At 39.7% G+C, this 21192-nt stretch overlaps 1 protein-coding gene across 1 annotated transcript in view; it reads right to left on the reverse strand.

The window, feature by feature from the left end:
- The window catches only part of LOC307019952 (uncharacterized protein), a gene marked incomplete at its 3' end in the record, with an annotated part of 29423 nt that extends 9914 nt beyond the window's left edge, over window positions 1-19509 (reverse strand). The window contains exons 1-40 of the mRNA XM_079651048.1: window positions 19426-19509; window positions 18427-18479; window positions 18231-18257; window positions 18022-18087; window positions 17315-17365; window positions 15322-15375; window positions 14773-14823; window positions 14511-14552; window positions 14356-14415; window positions 13412-13483; window positions 13002-13052; window positions 12514-12609; window positions 12135-12206; window positions 11985-12041; window positions 7980-8042; window positions 7795-7860; window positions 7381-7452; window positions 7205-7267; window positions 7033-7104; window positions 5970-6029; window positions 5211-5267; window positions 4770-4838; window positions 4111-4182; window positions 3935-3991; window positions 3781-3852; window positions 3304-3363; window positions 3132-3206; window positions 2980-3045; window positions 2824-2892; window positions 2631-2690; window positions 2421-2495; window positions 2271-2336; window positions 2115-2183; window positions 1934-1993; window positions 1537-1611; window positions 1385-1450; window positions 1228-1296; window positions 1069-1140; window positions 920-985; window positions 573-644 (exon numbers count right to left, since the gene is read on the reverse strand). Coding sequence (XP_079507174.1) covers window positions 573-644; window positions 920-985; window positions 1069-1140; window positions 1228-1296; window positions 1385-1450; window positions 1537-1611; window positions 1934-1993; window positions 2115-2183; window positions 2271-2336; window positions 2421-2495; window positions 2631-2690; window positions 2824-2892; window positions 2980-3045; window positions 3132-3206; window positions 3304-3363; window positions 3781-3852; window positions 3935-3991; window positions 4111-4182; window positions 4770-4838; window positions 5211-5267; window positions 5970-6029; window positions 7033-7104; window positions 7205-7267; window positions 7381-7452; window positions 7795-7860; window positions 7980-8042; window positions 11985-12041; window positions 12135-12206; window positions 12514-12609; window positions 13002-13052; window positions 13412-13483; window positions 14356-14415; window positions 14511-14552; window positions 14773-14823; window positions 15322-15375; window positions 17315-17365; window positions 18022-18087; window positions 18231-18257; window positions 18427-18479; window positions 19426-19450 — 2520 coding nt within the window. The 5' untranslated portion in view covers window positions 19451-19509. The remainder of the gene's footprint in view (window positions 1-572; window positions 645-919; window positions 986-1068; window positions 1141-1227; window positions 1297-1384; window positions 1451-1536; window positions 1612-1933; window positions 1994-2114; window positions 2184-2270; window positions 2337-2420; window positions 2496-2630; window positions 2691-2823; window positions 2893-2979; window positions 3046-3131; window positions 3207-3303; window positions 3364-3780; window positions 3853-3934; window positions 3992-4110; window positions 4183-4769; window positions 4839-5210; window positions 5268-5969; window positions 6030-7032; window positions 7105-7204; window positions 7268-7380; window positions 7453-7794; window positions 7861-7979; window positions 8043-11984; window positions 12042-12134; window positions 12207-12513; window positions 12610-13001; window positions 13053-13411; window positions 13484-14355; window positions 14416-14510; window positions 14553-14772; window positions 14824-15321; window positions 15376-17314; window positions 17366-18021; window positions 18088-18230; window positions 18258-18426; window positions 18480-19425) is intronic.
- Window positions 19510-21192: the final 1683 nt, after the last annotated feature.

Raw genomic sequence — 21192 nt, forward strand, 5'->3', positions numbered from 1 at the left:
CATCTATCTATCTACTGTACCTACCTATCTACTCTACCTACCTACCTACCTACCTACTGTACCTACCTATCTATCTATCTATCTACATATCTACCTAACTATTTACCTACCTATCTGCCTACCTATCTATCTACCTACCTATCTACTGTACCTACCCATCTACCTACCCATCTACCTACCTACCTATCTATCTACCTACCTACCTACCTAACTACCTACTGTACCAATCTATCTATCTATCTACCTACCTACCTACCTACCTACCTACCTACCTACCTACCTACTGTACCAATCTATCTATCTACCTACCTACTTACCTACCTACCTACTGTACCTACCCATCTATCTACCTACCTACCTACCAATCTACCTACCTACCTACCCACCCACCCATCTATCTATCTATCTATCTATCTATCTACCTACCTACCTACCTACCTACCTACCCACCTACCTACCTACCTACCTACCTACCTACCTACCTACCTACCTACCTACCTACCTACCTACCTACCTACAATAGGTATAATAACAGTGTGTACAGAGGGTGATGCTAACAGAGTAACTCTCACCTCTGCTGTCGCCTCGTCTCCAGACGCTTTGGGGGTTTTCTTAAGAAGACCACCGAACAGCCCGCCTTTCTCCTGACGAGTGAAAACAGGATTGATTAATGGGATTGCCAACCATGTTTCGAAGCATACAGTTTACTTTTTTTTCGACAGTGGAAGAAGTATGGAGGAATTATACTAAAGTCAAAGTAGTAAAAGAATAGAATAGAATATATCTTTATTGTCATCATACAAAGTACAACGACATGTCTTTGGCAACTCTCAGGGAAGTAAAAGAGGTTAGGTATACAAGTATTTAGTTACAGGGAATGTTACTGCATTCAAAATCTTATTAAAAGTAAAGCACTGACCTCGTCAAACAGGTTGTCGATGCTCCCTGATCGTTTGAAGATGCCAGCCAGGCCTCCTTTTTTCTCCTAAAACATAGATACAAAAATAAATAAAAGTCAAAAACACATTTGTTTCATTTCATGTTGAATTGTTTTTCTGGATGAAGTACCTTTGGGGCGGGGGTGTCCTCCAGATTCTCACAGCTACCAGATAACAGTTTTTCTGTGTTCACCTCCAGCTCCTGAATTCAAACCAGAAAACTGTGAATGAAATATCTATCGTGTCCTTCACAGTAAATGTAATGACTGAATGAATCCAATCACAGCACCTTGTCTGCTGCGGCGCCCTCTGCAGGTTTCTCTGGCTTTTTAAACATGTTGCTAAAAATATTTTTCTCCTAAAACACAAAATAGGTTTTCAGTAAACACGTTTTATTTAATGTATGTAGACATTATTTTAAGCTTCTGTCACATTTCACTGCTCACCTTAGGTGTGTTATTCTCAGACAGGTCATCATTGCTCGCTGACAGCTCTTTCTCAGCCTCTCGTTCCTGAAACACAGACATTGATGTTTTATGAAAACTGTGTAATTGTTTAAAGGGTAAAAGAATGTATTTCAAATTCAGTAAACACTCACCAGAGTCTCTGCCTTCTCTCCGGACGCTTTGGGAGGCTTTTTAAGGAGACCGCCGAACAACTTTCCACCTTTCTCCTGATGAAACGTACAAGAATAAATAGAATTTGTTGAAGACAATAAAGTATTTCCAATAACAAATTACATTTATTTTATCCACAGCAACTTACAATAAGAGCATTCGACCAACAAGATACAAACTTGAAGAAAACAGAATCATAAGTACATCAGGTTTCATAGAGCCAAACATTTCAAGTGCTACTCAACTGGCTTTAGATAAGCCAGTCCTTTGTTAGTATATAAGTGCTTTGTTAGTCATGTTATTGCTCGAAGTGGAGTCGAAAGAGATGAGTTTTTGGGTTAAAATATCAATATTGATGTTGATTTCTAACTCTCTGACCTGTTTGTTCCCAGATAAATTCTCAGTGCTGGCGGAGAGATCGCTGTCGAGCAACTCGTCCTGTAAAGGGTTTTCACAAAGTCAGCAAAAATAATCAAGGAATACTAAATGCAAGTTCATTTGAATTTTTCCATCCTGCATGAAAGGCCATTTCATAACTGAATGAATCAAACCACAGTACCTTGTCTGCTGCAGCGCCCTCTGCAGGTTTCTGTGGCTTCTTAAACATGTTGCTGAAAATATTTTTCTCCTAAAACATAAGATTGGTCGTCATTGAACGCTCACATGAAGACATTTGATTTACATGTTTTGATTTGATTTGCATTACACTGCTCACCTTAGGTGTGTTATTCTCAGACAGGTCATCATTGCTCGCTGACAGCTCTTTCTCAGCCTCTCCTTCCTGAAACACAGACATTGATGTTTTATGAAAACGGTGAATCTTTTCGAGGTTCAAAAATATATTTCACTTTCAGTAAACACTCACCAGAGTCTCTGCCTTCACTCCGGACGCTTTGGGAGTCTTTTTAAGGAGAACGCCGAACAACTTTCCACCTTTCTCCTGATGACACGTACAAGAATAACAAAAATGTGTTGAAGTAAATAAAGTATTTCCAATAACACGTGCAAATGGGTTGAAATCATTGAATCTTGAATCTTGAATATCAATATTGATGTAGATTTCTAACTCTCTGACCTGTTTGTTCCCAGATAAATTCTCAGTGCTGGCGGAGAGATCGCTGTCGAGCAACTCGTCCTGTAAAGGATTTTCAAAAAGTCAGCAAACACAAAAAAGAATCGAGGAATAAATAAATAAATAAAAGTCAATTAGAATTTTTCCATCCTGCTTGAAAGGACATTTCATAACTGAATGAATCCACTCACAGTACCTTGTCTGCTGCAGCGCCCTCTGCAGGTTTCTGTGGCTTCTTAAACATGTTGCTGAAAATATTTTTCTCCTAAAACATAAGATTGGTCGTCATTGAACGCTCACATGAAGACATTTGATTTATATGTTTTGATTTGATTTGCATTACACTGCTCACCTTAGGTGTGTTATTCTCAGACAGGTCATCATTGCTGGCTGACAGCTCTTTCTCAGCCTCTCCTTCCTGAAACACAGACATTGATGTTTTATGAAGACTGTGAAATAGTTTTGGAGGTGCAGAAATATATTTCACTTTCAGTAAACACTCACCGGAGTCTCTGCCTTCACTCCGGACGCTTTGGGAGTCTTTTTAAGGAGAACGCCGAACAACTTTCCACCTTTCTCCTGATGACACGTACAAGAAAAATGTGTTGAAGTTAATTAAGTAAACTTTCATTTAGTTAAACATGTCAATATCGATGTTGATTTGTAACTCTCTGACCTGTTTGTTCCCAGATAAATTCTCAGTGCTGGCGGAGAGATCGCTGTCAGGAGACTCGTCCTGTACAGGGTTTTCAAAAAGTCAGCAAATTCATCAAATATGGGAATACTAAATAAAAGTTGCCTTAATTATGGTTTTTTACTGATCGCGAATAATTTCCCATTTTACAAAATATTTCTGTTTGTATTACTTACATTAATAGAAATAAAATACTTCTGGACAAATATACACATACTTTTTAACAATAATGGGAAACATTTGCCAGATTTTGATGTAAAAAGAGAAACAAAATCCATCATTCTAAGACAGAAAAATAATAATTTAACAGAAATGTATCATTAGTTCATTCTTACTCTCAACACATTTTGGTCACCAAACAATATTAAAGTGATCATAAAAGACTTCCAAGCATGCTTCCATAATTCTAAATACAAAATATAAAGTGTTTATTTCATTAAAACATGTAACACATTTCACCTCCTCAGGTTGAGCCGCTTCTGCAGATTTAGGAGTTTTCTTGAATATTCCACTAAATATTCCTCCTTTTTCCTGAAACATACAGTTAAAAAGTGAATGCTCTCTCTTTAAGTTATTCAGGACTGTTTTTTTAATTAAGCATTCATCGGTTTACCTTAGTGTTGAGAGCTTCACTGCTGCCTGTGAGTTCATCGTCTGTTGATTGTGTTTCCTGAGAAACAAAATCAAACACAACATTAAAAGCTGTTACACTTTCTGACATTTGTAAATTGTACTTCTAACAGTGATCTTTTACAGCTAACAGGAACAGCACTATATCAAAAGGGACACCTCCTCTGCAGCAGCACTGTCTTCAAGTGTGGACGACCTCTTGAACAATCCACTGAAACCTCCGCCTTTCACCTGAAACACACATGCATATAAACTTTATATTCACATGACCTGTTCCACACATCGAGCATATGGATCACTTACAAAAATCATTACACACAACTCCAATCAGAACGAAAGGACGCGTTTTAGAAAAAAATATATAGTACATTTATACAGTAAACAACATAAAAATAAACAATAAATTAAATAAAAAGAACAAATTAAATACATTGTTGTCGAGTCATATTCAGTAATACGATAAGATGCACTCTTGGTCGATGTATTTATTATTTGTAGATACTTTTAATTAGTTTGTAAACTCGTAGTGTAAATACATCTTAACTGGACTGTCTGTGTTCTTGAGTGATTTCCCCTTTAGCATGTTTTGGTTGTTTGTGTTTATGTTGTAACAATGTCTTGAGTCCTCTTCCATTCACCATGTATCAGTATTACAAACAGGTACACCGTAGAGAACATTTCATTGCCACATTAGATTTGAGCCATACGAAGGGCTGCAAATAAAGATCCCTAACATTTTGTATTCATTAACTAATTTCCTGGAGCCCAGCAGACAGATTTCCCCTGATGCCTGAGACCACTTGTACAAGCGAACTGACCTTAGTGTTGGTCGCTTCAGACAGGCTGTCGTTGCTCGCCGAAAGATCTTTCTGTGCCGATAGATTCTCCTGAAACAAGAACACTGTCAGAAACAGTGAGCAGCTCAGCGTGTGAGAAAGTGTTAGAAATATTCTAACGTCTGTCATCGAGTGAGATGAGGAGTTCTCTATTTCTAAATAAAGACAGGATTTTATTGATATAAAATGGGACTGTAATGAAAATAAAGAGGAGAGGTATATTTTCATACACTTTCAAAGCTAAGCCTTTATCTATAATCACACAGACTGGTTTGTGTGCAAATTATAAAAAACAATAAACAAACCAACAGCAAGTGTTGAAGTGAAACCATGTATCAAGTACAATAAACCAGAGTTGTATAAGAATAAGACGTTTACTGTCTTTGTCTACATGAAAGCTGCCTTGACTTTGAGAAGCTGTACCTCTCCGGGTGTTTTGGGGGTCTTTCTGAGGAGTCCACTGAACAAACCACCTTTCTCCTACAGGGAAGCAGAAAACATGTTAAAGCAAACTCACTTATGTTCCATAAAAGGTCCCCTATCATACTGTTTTTCATCAATATATTATAGCTCTCAGATATATACAAAACATGTCTCTGAAGTGTTTGGCTCCAAACACCAAACAGATCATTGCAGCATTACCCATAATCCCCTCTGTTTCAGCCCTGTTTCTAAAGTGCTGATTCTGTCTGTTACTTTAGATGAAAATAAGGAGCCCCTCCCCACGCCCCTCTGAGAGAGATTTGGTTACAAAGAACACAATGGTGCTCTAGGAGGAGATTCAGGTGATAAGGTGTGTGTGTGGGGGGGGGGGTTACCTTGGTTGCTGATTGGCTAATGGTTACACAAGCCAAAACATCGTTATGACATCATAAAGTGGCCAAAATCTGATCAGCTCATCTTCAGACAGGTTTTTATAGAAATGGATCAGGACAAAAAGAGAGAGAATCTTTGTTCCTGAAACTTTCAGAGTCTCTTTCCACAGAGGGGACACATGTTGATGTAGAAGAGACATGAACAAGTGGATTTTGTACAATAGGTGACCTTTACATTCAGAATAACAAAGCTCCTTATCTACTTTTTATAGAGCAGATATTTAGCCTTTATGTTGGTGGTGACTACCTGGTGACTCATTTGGTTTCAGTGTGTGTTTGAGGGGAGGATCTGAGGATGAAGACTCACCTTGTTCTCCGACAGGCTGTCAGAGCTGGCAGAGAGCTCACTGTGTAACGTCTCTGAACCCTGAACACAACAAAAATGTTACTCAACCTGTGCCGACAGGGACAATGTAACCGGTTACAAAAACTGGTTAATGCAGGAGATCAGAGGAACGTTCACAACATGTGTTTATTATGTATGGAATCGTTTAAAAGCAGCTTGTCTATTAATAATGGAAGGATTATACAGGCTGCATTAAAAAGGAACTGGACTGTGTGACACCCCAAAACTATATAATATAGAATATTCTTTAAAATAGGGATATAGATTTTTGTACGTGTATACAGTGTATGTATATGGATATTTTTCCTCAGTATATTGGACTGTATTATTGTAATATGTAGGATGACCTTATATATAACCCATCTTTTATGTGTTATTGACGTTCTCAGTGTTATTATTGATTTGATTTCTATACATTTTGTTGCTCATATTCTCATGTTGAATTTTTGGGATTTGAGACCTTCTACATGTTGTGACCCCTTGTTAAAGAAACTGTTCATCTACATTGGAGTACTGTTGGATGCAAAGGGGAATGTGAGAAAATAACTAATAAAGAATACGTTTAAAACAAGTAAAACATAAAAAGCAACTTGTAGGGCTGCTCAATTAATCGTATTTTAATCGCGATTACGATTATGGCTTGCAACGATTAGGAAAACAACGTAATCGAAATAAAACGATTATCTTTTTATAATTTTTCTTTTTTTTTAATACTTTTTTTTTTTTTTTCAGTTGAATTATACTTAAAGTCCAGGATAATCAACTGTCAAAAACATACTGTTCACATTTTTTTTCTTTAATAAATGGATGTTTTCAAAGTCAATGAATAATCACATTTAATAATCGCTATTACAAATATTGACCCAAATAATCGAGATTATGATTTTTGCCATAATCGAGCAGCCCTAGCAGCTTGTCTGTCATTTAGATTTCAGCCATGGACATTTATTATGTTTATATACCATTCTGAAATGATTTTACAGCAACAGACTGCTACATATTTCAGTAAATACATTTCAGTTACCTGTCCAGGTGTTCCCTCTCTAGAAACCTTGGGAGACTTTCGCAGCATCCCGCTGAAAAACCCTCCTTTTTCCTATTCAGACAAATTAACTCACACCATGAGTCAAATGTCTACATCATTTTAATAATGAATAAAATAAAATACGGTCACTTCACGAAACTTCTAAACTCACTTTTGATTTTTCAGACAGATTGTCACTACTGCCCGACAGATCGTCATGTAAAGACTGTCGGTCCTAGAAGACAAAATAAACTGGTTCAATACGTTTATCAGACCACGGGATTCAACTAATGATATGGTTTTGTTGAAATTAATTAGCATACTATAAAAGTTTCTGAGCCAAATCACCTCGTCAGTTTGAGCAACGTCTGTTTGTTTGGGAGACTTCTTGAACATCCCGCTGAATATTCCTCCTTTTTCCTGAAACACACACACACACACACACACACACACACACACACACACACACACACACACACACACACACACACACACACACACACACACACACACACACACACACACACACACACACACACACACACACACACACACACACACACACACACACACACACACACACACACACACACACACACACACACACACACACACACACACACACACACACACACACACACACACACACACACACACACACACAGTTAAGATGTATTCTTGTCGAGGTCAGGTCAATGTGAGGCCTTTGAGCAGAACAATCTACCGTCTGTGTGTAAACTGATCCTTCACAAAGCTGCTCACCTTGTTGCTGCTTTCAGACAGACTGTCGCTGCTGGCAGACAGATCGCTGTGAACGCTCAGACTGTCCTGAAACACCAAACGTCATATCAGAGGACAAGAAAAAGTCAAAAGTCAAAATTTGAACATTGACTTTTTTTGAGTCGTTTCTTTTAGAAGAATGAAGCTATTATTTTTTGGTCTCTAACCTGCGCCGGTTTCTCGTCTGTTGTTTTGTGGGATTTTCTATGGATGCCAGAGAAGAAGCCTCCCTTTTCGTGTAAAAAATGTAACCATTTGATCTTGATAATATGAACACAGATACACAAAGCAAACACACACACCGACAGCATCATGATGACACTGCACAAAAACATCTCAGAAATGAAAGAGTTAGTTTAAAAGTATGATCAAAGTCTCAGCTAAATAACATTTAATGTAGCAGTCCTCTTAAACATGGATTACATTTCTATTCAATCATACTTCTACCAAGGAACACGGGCAGCCATCCCTAGCCCTGACTTTAACATAAACACACATACGCTTATGCACATTTTTTTTAACTAATTTTTTTGGCTATTTGAGGCAGATCTTTCAAATGAGAGCTCGTTTCATAACAGCGGTTGATCAATCATTTAAGATACTGAGTATGATGTAAACCACATGTGTCAAACTCAAGGCCTGGGGGGGTAAATCAAGCCCTTGGTGGATTTAATTTCGGCCCGCAGGATAATTTATTAATTAGATCTGGCCCGCCGGTATATTGCACGCACACCTTCACTCAATCCTGAGGGTCTCCTCAGCTCAGAGCCGGACCCCAAACATTGATGAACTTGCACCCGAGATGAGATGCCAAGTATCTGCTTGAACTAGCATCACAGAGCAGCACACTGACTTTCAATGGATGTTTCCTTCTGCACTTTGTTTCTTGAGACAACAGGGCAGGTTTGGTTTGTTCTTTGAGGGAAATAGTTTTGTTGAAGCTGTTGTTGGCTTGTGGAAAAATGTAATCATACCACTGCTACGCTGACGACACCCAACTAATTCTGTCCTTTCCCCGCTCAGAGACCCAGGTCGTCGCACGCATCTCTGCTTGCCTAGCAGACATCTCTCGGTGGATGTCTGCTCATCACCTCAAGCTCAACCTTGACAAGACTGAACTGCTCTTCCTTCCGGGAAAAGATTGTCCCACTCTTGACCTAACAATCAACATCGGCACCTCTGTTGTTTCCCCGACTCAGACTGCAAGGAATCTGGGTGTGGTCCTAGATAACAAATTGTCCTTCACTGCAAACATCGCTGCTACAACCCGCTGCTGCAGATACACGCTTTACAACATCAGGAGGATACGTCCCCAGCTGACCCAGACATCAGCGCAGATTCTGGTCCAGGCTCTCGTCATCTCACGCCTAGACTACTGCAACTCCCTCCTGGCTGGTCTACCTGCATGTGCCATCCGACCTCTGCAGCTCATCCAGAATGCAGCGGCTCGTCTGGTCTTCAACCTTCCCAAATTCTCCCACACCACACCGCTCCTCCGCTCCCTTCACTGGCTTCCAGTAACTGCTAGAATCCACTTCAAGACACTGGTACTTGCGTACCATGCTGTGAATGGATCTGGCCCTTCCTACATCCAGGACATGGTTAAACCGTACACCCCAGCACGTGCACTCCGCTCTGCATCAGCCAAACAGCTCGCTGCACCCGCACTGCGAGGGGGACCCAAGTTCCCGTCAGCAAAAACACGTGGGTTTGCTATCCTGGCTCCAAAATGGTGGAATGAGCTCCCCATTGAAATCAGGACAGCAGATAGCTTACACATCTTCCGACGCAAACTGAAAACTCATCTCTTTAGACTCCACTTCGAGCGATAGAATTACTAACAAAGCACTTATATACTAATAAAGGGCTGGCTTATCTAAAGCCAGTTGAGTAGCACTTGAAATGTTTGGCTCTATGAAACCTGATGTACTTATATGATTCTGTTTTCTTAAAGGTTGTATCTTCCTGGTCGAATGCACTTATTGTAAGTCGCTTTGGATAAAAGCGTCAGCTAAATGCAATGTAATGTAATGTAATGTAATCATAAGAAATGACTCCGGAAAAGCTGCAGATAGAGCCATAAGAAATGAATGCAACTGATTATTTAAACATCCCATGTGATGGCCATTCAAACTGATCATGATTCCATTGTTGAGGTATACTAGAATACATTTATATTGTGCAATTTTCCAAACTCACATTGGTTTCTCAGACAGCATCTCTGTATAGTATGTGTATTCACTCTCTGTCCTACACGGCTTGTTGGAGCTCCTGCCCCCCCCCCCCCCGTGAGCCCAGTAGCCGTCTGCGAGACAGCGAAACCCAGCCCGAAACACACACACACCCGCAGCCTGGCTGGGAGTTTGTGTGTGTGCTCAGGCTGAGTTCCGCGGTGTCTCGCAGACCCCACACCAGTGAGCCAGCTCACAGTGTCCCGCTCCTCGCAGCAGCGAGCCTTGCAACTTCCCGCCGTGTGTGTGTGTGTGAGGAAGTCCGCGGATTGGTCCAAACGTAATGGCTCCGCGGACGTTACGTTTTGTCACTATACCCGAAATACGTCACTATACCCAAGAAGTAAACAATGGAAAAAGAGAAATCCCCAACGAGGCGTTCTGGGGCAGCATAGACAGGTCTTCTCTGTGTTAGAGTTTTACTCGCTACAGGGTGTACTTTGAGGGTTTGTGACTCTGCAGACCGTTTACATGCAGAAAAAGCTACATAACACACAAGGGGACGGGTAATGACCAGAAAAGCATGACATGGGACCTTTAATGTTGTCAATTAACTACAGGGGTCCATCAGGGCTCTGTTCTTGGTCCTCTCCTCTTCTCCTTGTACACAAACTCGCTCGGGTCTGTCATTAGCCCGCATGGTTTTTTATGCCACTGCTACGCTGACGACACCCAATTAATTCTGTCCTTTCCCCGCTCAGAGACCCAGGTCGTCGCACGCATCGCTGCTTGCCTAGCAGACATCTCTCAGTGGATGTCTGCTCATCACCTCAAACTCAACCTTGACAAGACTGAACTGCTTTTCCTTCCGTGAAAAGATTATCCCACTCTTGACCTAACAATCAACATCGGCACCTCTATTGTTTCCCCGACTCAGACTGCAAGGAATCTGGGTGTGACCCTAGATAACAACCTGTCCTTCACTGCAAACATTGCTGCTACAACCCGCTGCTGCAGATACACTCTTTACAACATCAGGAGGATACGTCCCCAGCTGTCCCAGAAAGCGATGCAGGTTCTGGTCCAGGCCCTCGTCATCTCATGCCTAGACTACTGCAACTCCCTCCTGGCTGGTCTACCTGCATGTGCCATCCGACCTCTGCAGCTCATCCAGAATGCAGCGGCTCGTCTGGTCTTCAACCTTCCTAAATTCTCCCACACCACGCCGCTCCTCCGCTCCCATCACTGGCTTCCAGTAACTGCTAGAATCCACTTCAAGACACTGGTACTTGCGTACCATGCTGCGAATGGATCTGGCCCTTCCTACATCCAGCACATGGTTAAACTGTACACCCCAGCACGTGCACTCCGCTCTGCATCAGCCAGACGGCTCGCTGCACCCGCACTGCGAGGGGGACCCAAGTTCCCATCAGCAAAAACACGTGGGTTTGCTATCCTGGCTCCAAAATGGTGGAATGAGCTCCACATTGACATCAGGACAGCAGAAAGCTTACACATCTTCCGGCGCAGACTGAAAACTGATCTCTTTAGACTCCACTTCGAGCGATAGAATTACTAACAAAGCAATTATATACTAATAAAGGACTGGCTTATCTAAAGCCAGTTGAGTAGCACTTGAAATGTTTTAGCTGAAACCTGATGTACTTATATGATTCTGTTTTCTTCTAGTTTGTATCTTGTTGGTCGAATGCACTTATTGTAAGTCGCTTTGGATAAAAGCGTCAGCTAAATGTAATGTAGTTTTTATAGGCAATAATTTAAGCTTTGTTAGTTCCAGGTTTAATATGTGCAATAAGTTCATTTCAATAAGTTTTGCAATAAACATTGAACCAGTCCGGCCCTCGACTTGTGCCGATTTTTTTGTTTTGGCCCACTGTGTATTGTGTGTGAGTTTGACACCCCTGATAACGGTCTGTTTCTGTGTGAAGTGGGCTTTATGCCAAGGGACACTCTGTAGATTATACCATAACAAAAAGCTACCTTATCTTCTGCTTCTTCCTCTTCTTCATCTTCAGGATCACTGTCTGCTTTGTGGACCTGCGGGTGAAATAGCAGAACAATGAGTACGAGGAACTGAGAGACTGAAAGTGACATTTATGATGTGAAAAGGAGCAGAAGAGTTTAAGTTACCGTCACAGCAGGAGACGACGATTTCTCTTTGGGAGTTTTGCGGAACATTCCTGCAATCTTATCTCCGATATCCTAAACAAAAAGTGGAAAACAATTAGATGTTTACTTGTCTAACAGAAAGCCACATTAATGTCTTTATTTAACACATTGGTTTGAAATATGTTCTCCCTGTTTGCTTGTAGACATTTAAAGAGAGAGAAACGTGAACATAATGTGAGGTTTAATTAGTGTTAGCACATTTATTTATTTTATTTCTGAGTTGTTTATTTGAGCACTTTTAAAGATATGTTTTCACTTTGTTATTCTCTGAAACTTTATTTTTAACCACTATTGTGTTATTTGTCCAGAAAGAAAAATTCAGAGACAGTTTTTCTCTCACCTGTTTCGCTTCGGCATTTCTTTCGGGCTTGTTTTTTTCTTCCTTTTCTGAGCCGGCTTCCTCGCTTCTGGGTTCTGGACTCGGGTCTCTGCTGACCTTTAATAAGAGTCAACAATCTTCAGCACAATAATCATCTCAAATGTTTTATTCCATACCAACAGACAAGAGCAAACACCAACATGTAAACAAAAGGCACTAGGGGTGTATCGAAAAATCTCATCAAATCATTCACAGGGTAAACTCCGGTTAGTTTGAGCATGTGTTATCAAAATGCTTCTTTTAAACCAAAGACAACACTTTCAAATATCCATTCATTTAAAAACAATCCAGGTAAATATCACCAAGCAGTTACTGTTCAACCACCACCATTATCACCACTGCAGCATAAGCCACGGTACTTCCATGTAAAAGGTCATTAACAGATATCGTTATGGATAAAAGCTGCAGCCCCCACCAGCAGGAAACACCAAACACACGGTGCTTCATACCTTCGGTGACGACTTGATCTGTAACCCTTTCATAACTCCCTTCAGAGCGGCCTGTCAAGCACAGTCACATGTCACACACCAGCGCACGACGTCAACACAGGAACACACAAACATATCAAAACGCACATATCAAAACACACACATCAAAACACACACATCAAAACATATACATCAAAACACACACATCAAAACACACACATCAAAACACACACATCAAAACACACACATCAAAACACACACATCAAAACACACACATCAAAACACATACATCAAAACACACACATCAAAACACACACATCAAAACACACACATCAAAACACACACATCAAAACACACACATCAAAACACACACATCAAAACACACACATCAAAACACACACATCAAAACACACACATCAAAACACACATACCGATTTGCTGCCAAGGGTCTTTTTGGCCGGGAGATCTTCAGTGATTTCCTCTTTGTCTGGGGCCACGTAACTCTGAGGAAGAAAGGCAAACACAACACCTTCTGATCAATAGAATCACTAATTGGATGTTTATCTTCTGTCATTGATAAATATGAGATGACTTACTGAACAGAATCCCAACCGCAGCTGAGACACACCTATTGTATGTCTGAATACACACTTATGTCTCATGCACGTACACACCCACACACACACCTGTCTTCCACCAGGAACCTGTTTGACTGTGGTATACCTTTGTATTGCTCTTTTCTACATACACCTTATTGATTCAATGACCCAGTTATAGGTCCTCCAGTCAGTGTATGATGAGGAAAGATAAGTACATATTTAAAGAAATATTCTCCAAAATTTCAATAAATGTCTGTTAAGTCACTATGTATAGCTGAATAAGGCAAAAATAAATATATCAAAATATTTTTTCTTAAACAACTTAAACTAAACTGACCACACACAAAAATACAACTTTTAAACTAAGCTTCTTCTTGTTTTAATTTGAGGACTGCTCTTTGCATAATTAACCATACTAATTCAGAATTGAAAGCAAATCAAGTGTAGATAGAGCACCGTTGCCCTCACTGTGCCGTGGACGAGGAGCTAGATTTGAATTTTAAGTTTAGAAACCGCACTAAAAACCTCATGATGCCTTTAAGGTGATCCGGTATTAGAAAATATGGACTCAACGAGCTCCAAGGTAACTGCTTCACTTCATGTTTTTCTCCTCTACTCCATTGTTTTAAAGTAACCACCTACTGTGCATTATTGCATACACAACGGATACAAAAAGTGTACGATTATGTGAAGCCAAAAACCTTTGCCGAATCATAAGCAAACAAATAAACATAAACAATACTTATGCAGTGCAGAGCTGCAGGTGTGTTTCTTACAGTGAACGAAGGCGGTTTCTCTTTTTGGCGAAACATTCCAGTCAGGAGCGACTGATCAGTCTACCACAAAGAACATGTAAACAAAGAGGAATGTATTATATAAACTATATTTCAATTAGGTCGGAGCTGCAGAATAATTACTCCGGCTCCATTACCTGCTTAATGGCGGTTTCCTCTTTGGTAACTTCTGGCTGGCTCTGATGAGGAACAGGAGGGACACAGTTTGGGGAATTTATATAAAATGGGGACATTGCAGAAGCTATGGAAGGTTAAAGAGAAAAGACTGAACTACTGTGAGGAAATGTTGAATATAGTTAATCTACTGTATGTGGGGTTCTGTTTTTGGATGAGCTTTTATTGTATTTTTGTTGAATTTGTTAATTTGCAAATGGTATTAATCTGCCATATGATATGTACCTGTGTGTCCCCAGCCTGTATCCTCTTGCGTTGGCTGTATCTGGTGGTGTCCTGAAGTACACACACACACACACACACACACACACACACACACACACACACACACACACACACACACACACACACACACACACACACACACACACACACACACACACACACACACACACACACACACACACACACACACACACACACACACACACACACACACACACACACACACACACACACACACACACACACACACACACACACACACACACACACACACACACACACACACACACACACACACACACACACACACACACACACACACACACGAGAAATAACAAAAGATATTTTGAACAGTAAAGTAACATGAAGCCTTTTGTCATTTCTCCATTCTTAGCTGTTCTCACACTCCAAAGGTTGCTGATTATCTCTAATAATCTTTATTGACATGACACACACATGTTCTCACAGTATCAGGTTACACTTCTGTGTTTGGTTTTAAATATGAGAAACACTGCATTGTATTTTTAGATATTGGGAGTGTTTGTGTACCTTTTCTGTGGGTCTGGGTGGAACCACAGGAGTTTGTATAGAGTTCCCATTCGCCTGATGAGGATGAAAAAAGATGAAGATACACTTAGTTTTTTGAAAACAGGCTATCAGACTCTAGACAATAATGCACATAGTATATGCAGGCAAAAAAAAGCAAACTATTATTACAATCATTATCATAGAAATCATAAATGGTTTGACGTTTGTTTTTTCCATGTGAATCTGAATACTGATGATTAATTTACTGACCTAATTTCTCATTTTCCATTTTATTGTACGGATTATTTTGTGCCATTATTAGGAAGTTACAGTAGAGATGAGAGAGGAAACACAAACAAAGGGAAATACAAAAGGTTAGGACTTGAAAATGTCCCAGACTGGAGTCAAATCAGCGATAACCACTCTATCACCACAATGTTTTTAGTTTTAATATAAAATATTCATGTGTGTGGGGGAAACTTCTGAAGCAATAGGAGTCAGGACTCAGAGAGACACGAGGAGAGCTGGAGCTTTGATGGCAAACACTGACGGTTTATTTGGAGCCTCGGCCGGAGAATTCACAAGACATGTCCCGGGCCACGGTCTGACCACACGGAGGAGATGCCACAATCAATTCTGAAGAACCCTTCCTCTCGTATGAGGTTTTAACTAGTTTCGCTAAGGGTAATCAACATTCTTCATTAGTTAGACTAAACAACATAGGCGGCGCGTGAGGCTCAGGTTTGGGAAGGCTAAATAACTTTTTTTACCTGACGCTGTCAAAAAAGAGATCGACTCAGTGAAAGCACCGCCTGCTGACCAATCAGAGCTCAGTGTGCGGAGTTTAAATCTATCAAGTCATATTACAGGATAAAGGAAATACAGTTTAAACTGCCGTATGCAGAGAAGACGCCGACGTGTCACACGTATCATTTATATCACATTGATATCACATCATCAATCAGATCATCGATCATATAATATCATAATGTATCATATTTCCTTATCTGAGTCAGCTTCTCGAGCCGTATCTGGCCGTGCAACACTCACATTGTCACATACCGTATGCATAAGAATAATTTTAAGTAACACATTGGGTTAGCGAAACACTCAACTCAAATGTAATTAAAGTCAGATCCACTTGTGTCTAGATGGGGCAGTGATATCATAAACCTGTTGAACGCTTTCAAACACTTTATAGTAGTTTATTTATTTTTTAACCAATTGTTCTGTATTCACCTTGCAGGTGCAACTATGTGGCTTGTATCCTGGATTATATTTTTAAGTCACGGATGTTTAAAGTTCATATTAATGAAGTATGACGCTGCGCTGTCAGTACACTTGTCCCAGATACGTCTCTGACTTGTCCCTGTTTGTGATTGCTCAAATGTTTCTAACCCCGCCCCTTTCACGTGAACGCGCTCTCAGTTGGAGAGAGAAACCCTTGCTTGATTTACCGAGTTGATAACCAGCGTCGTAGGACCACTTAGCGAGATCTCGTTTGTTAGGGTTAGTTAAGATAACTCAAACATATCCAGGGTCTGTGGAACTGGCTTCGTAGTACAGGGCACAGGTGGCTGCATGGCAGCGCTAATGTCAAAGACACAAACATTATAGGCTACATTATATTTTTCTTTTACCAGGATGCAGTGACACAAATATTTGGGAAGGCTTCCCTAGCCTACAGTACCCGCCGCCCCTGCTAAACAGCTGGTGAAACTGAATCACAGTTGTTGTCGCTTATGGCTCGGGGTCATCTGCACCCCGAGAAGGATGTGTTCCAGGTGTCCCACAACAACAACTATCTCTGACCGAGAGTTGCCCGGTCACAAACTGGTAACAACAACAACATGCTAGGGCAGCCCCTCCTTAAGGGAGATAGCGGCTGCCCAAGGCTGGGCCTCTGCGTCAGAGGGCAAAAGGTAAACATGTATACAGAATTATTCCCTGACAAAGAGATGTTCATTTTTCTCTGCCCTACAAAAACTTCAACATGTGAAAGTACACTAAATACCTCAGTGTTTGTTGCTGCTCCTCTCTTTCGGTATTGTGTATGACCGAGTTCCTGCACACAAAACACACATCTGTTTTTTCAACTGTTGAGTCTCGTTGCAAATCAAACTCTGTATTTAGTGATTCTAGTGAAAGACATGAAGGCGTTGTATGGAAATCACTGCTCACAAATGCTTGAAAAGTTATGATTTTCTTTTAAATATTTATTCAAGGCTGATTTAAAGTCCAGTTCTATTTTTGTGCTGAAAGCTGCCAGTGGATATTAACTAAATCCAGCTTGCATCATTATTTAATAATATCTTTAAAAGTGACTGTATTGTGTTAAAACAACATACGGATTTGATGGATTGAACCCTTGTCTTCTTCCTCACAGAGTGGACACATCTATTTACCTCTATTTATTTAGTGTGATCTGTTTAACTTGATTGTTTTAAAAAAAAATACATGTCATCTTTGCACATCCATATCTTGTGTTGTTTTGTCATATTTTAGGCAAAGAAAAAGGTGATTAAAAAAGGGGAAAGAAATCATTTTCACTGGAACACAGACTGATTATTTTACTTAAATGTTACCAGATGTTTAAGAAATGTTGCCAAACCAAATATGTAGAGTAGAAGCTGTATACATTAAAAGAATGTGGACCCTACATCGTATCACATGTGTTTTACCTGTGGAGAAACACTACTGGTCTAAGATGTCTGGACTTACAGCGTCTGCAGGTCGTTGAGGCACCAGAGGACTTCCTTTCTGTTTCTCTTGCTCCATTCTTTTAATCTGCGAAGAGAGTTTGTTGAAATGTGAAGCCATCCAGAAGTCAACATATATAAACCCCCGTCACATGCATGGTAACAAAGAAAGCAAACACATGATTAACTTTGTGATAGCGCATACTAAAGCTTGAGTTTATATGACAGTACCTCTGAAGGCTTGAGAGGAGGCTTCGGCTGTGGACAGAGAAGAAAACAGGAAATAGATATGATAAGATTGGTTAGATTTACGTCTGTTGTATGTGAGTTTAGGATTATTTATACACTCCAGAATCATTATCTGACAGTATTCACACTGTGTTTTGCATTAGGTTCTTGCTTTTGTGTTATATGTAAATAATCTTACTGGGTTTGGCTTCTTTTTGACTTCTGGTTTCATCATACATGCCTCCATCCTGCCTGAAGAGACACAGACAGAGATGAAGAGTAAACTCCAACAGGAATATCACAGGTGTGTGCAGGTGTGTCACTTCCACCTGGAAAAAAGAGAGAGACAAACACTTATTTATAAAACAATATCATATAACTGTTTCTGAAATGGGCCATTCTTCATAATGAGTACTTTAGGTACTGGTATTTCACTTGTAAAAGAGTATTTCTACACTGCGGTATTGTGGTTTTTAATGTAGTAATTATTTCAAGTAAAATAACTGCATGGAGAATGGTACTTAAGTAAAGGTTTATACTGTAAGTACAATTAGGAAAATATACTCAAAAGTATAACACCTAATTGCAATTTCACAAGAGGCTGGAACTGTGAAATATTTTTGAACAAAAAAATCTTAAGTCAATTATTGTTCTGTTACCCAACTCATGGTTTTAGTAATTTGAATATAACGTTTGATGGTTTAATCTTTACCAAATAAACATATTTAAAATAGTATTTCCTAAGTATTTTGTGTCAAAATCAGATGTTGTAAAAAGAAACTAGTAAATAAATCTGTCAAATAAATGTATAGGAGAAAAAAGTACAACATTTGCTTCCAAAGAAAAATAAACTGGTAGAAAAATGAAAATACTCATTCAAAACTAAAGTACAAGTACCTCAAATGTGTACATAAGTAACAATACTTGAGTACTTAGTTACTGTGCACCTCTGTCGAAATATAACAATGCTGAATACAGGAAGAATTGCAGGGTATATTGACAGTGTTCACTCTCTGTATGAAACATTTAGAGAAGTACTTTAATACACATTTCCTTAAACTGCAGTTTGTTGTCACCGGCTGGAAATGTTTAGCTAACGTTGGCTAACAGTGAAACGGACGGCACATTGTTAATTAAAAGCGTCTTAAACTGTAAATAACTGGATCAGGTTGAGGTCGGACTAAGTGGTTTCACTTACCGGAGATTTGGAGACAGTTATACATTCATTTACGTTCAGTTTTTTACTACTGTAAATTACATCAAAGCAGAGCAGTGATGGCTCCTTCACTGTCACAACATTCCCAGGAGTTTCTAAAACTTTATCACACGAACACATCTGCACACAGGAGGCGTTCGAGAGCTCCTTAAAAAGCTCAGAAATCTTAGCCTCCGTATCTGAAGTCACATCCGATTTAACCTAATTTACTTTTTTCTCACATTAGCTCTGTTTTGTTTGTCTTCTTAAGCGTTGAAAAGTCATCCTGAAATTGCACAGAAGGTGTTTTTAAAGAATTGTATTGATGAAATGCATGAAGTGCATTTCATTTGGTGGGTTGCATTGAGCTATCATTTCATATATTCTTTCTAATTGTACAGCGTTTCTTTTATTGTTATTGCTCCATGTGCCTCTGAAAATAGCTCCTATGGGACAAATAAAGTAGGTTGCATTGCGTTTAATACTGGTCAATTTACTCATCAAACTAACTTAGCAAAAAAAGGTATCTGTCTAGTATCAGTGACAACAAATATCCCATTTGCTTTGCGATTAATTCCGTTTGAATAACCAGCCATAGTGTCAACATCCTGATGTTCATAGACATATGTTAAATTACAGAAGCATAGCACTAGGGAAAAGCATTTGTAATTTGACTTGAAGAAAACGTGGGCAAAAAATAAAAATATGCATTCCTGTGGCACAGAAGCATGCATTATTATTTATTTATGAAAAAAAGATAATATGCACATCATTGTCAGCGTCACTGGTTGATGCAGTTTCAATCCTCTCCACCTTGAACTCATCATGTCCACTGCACAATACCATCTTGTGTTGTCATGTTTCTCAACGGTAGTCATCGCCACATGAAGTAATCCAAATATTTCTGACGCCACCCAAAGGCAACAATTCTAACAGGTCGAACAAAGCATCTTAAACAAACCCAAACACGCCCTGAGAGCTTCTTGTTCCACAAAACCTCACTTAAATCACCTGTTGGATAATAAGCCGGCTTCCTGCCACACATATCATTCACACAATGTCCATCTGATACTTGTTTAAAACATAAAAGGCAGCATTTAATGACCTACATCTCACCTGTTATTGCAGGGGGAGAAGATGCGAGGTAAGAAACCTTTGTGTTGCTTCTGGCTTTGTGAGGGCAGTCGACTCACCTGGGAGTGGGCGTGGCCTGTTTGAGTCTACCCGTGGGAGTGGGCGTGGCCTGTTTGAGTCTACCTGTGTCAGTGGAAATGGAAGAAACGCGTTGCTGTGACTCTCGGTTTCACAGGTGTCAACAACACGTGAAACTAAAACCCAAGCGTGATGCGACCTGCTGCTCCAAAAATAGAAATGCAGTCATCGTCTTGTCAGGACAACGAACACTGACACAAAATAACGAGTTTGACAATATTTTACATGTCGATATTATTTTAATTCATAAACAGATATTTTTTTGGACATATCCATCTGTCTTTATATTTGGATTCATTGCTTGGTTTGATACGCATGGTCAGATGTGAAACTTCATTAACGTGTTTGTCTTCTCTAGGTCGTGCAATTTAACTGTATTGACCACCAGGTGAAATCCAATTAAGATGTAGAAACTTCCAAAAATTATCAGGAGAAAGAGGAAGTCACTTGATGTCAATGAGATTTTTTAAGATTTTCTTTTTTATTAATTAAAATTGCAAAACAATTATAATCTTGTTTTACCTCTTATTGGTACATTTGGGGCATAGTCCAGATTCA

This window comes from Notothenia rossii, assembly GCF_949606895.1.
Source record: "Notothenia rossii genome assembly, chromosome: 9".
Lineage (NCBI taxonomy): Eukaryota > Metazoa > Chordata > Actinopteri > Perciformes > Nototheniidae > Notothenia > Notothenia rossii.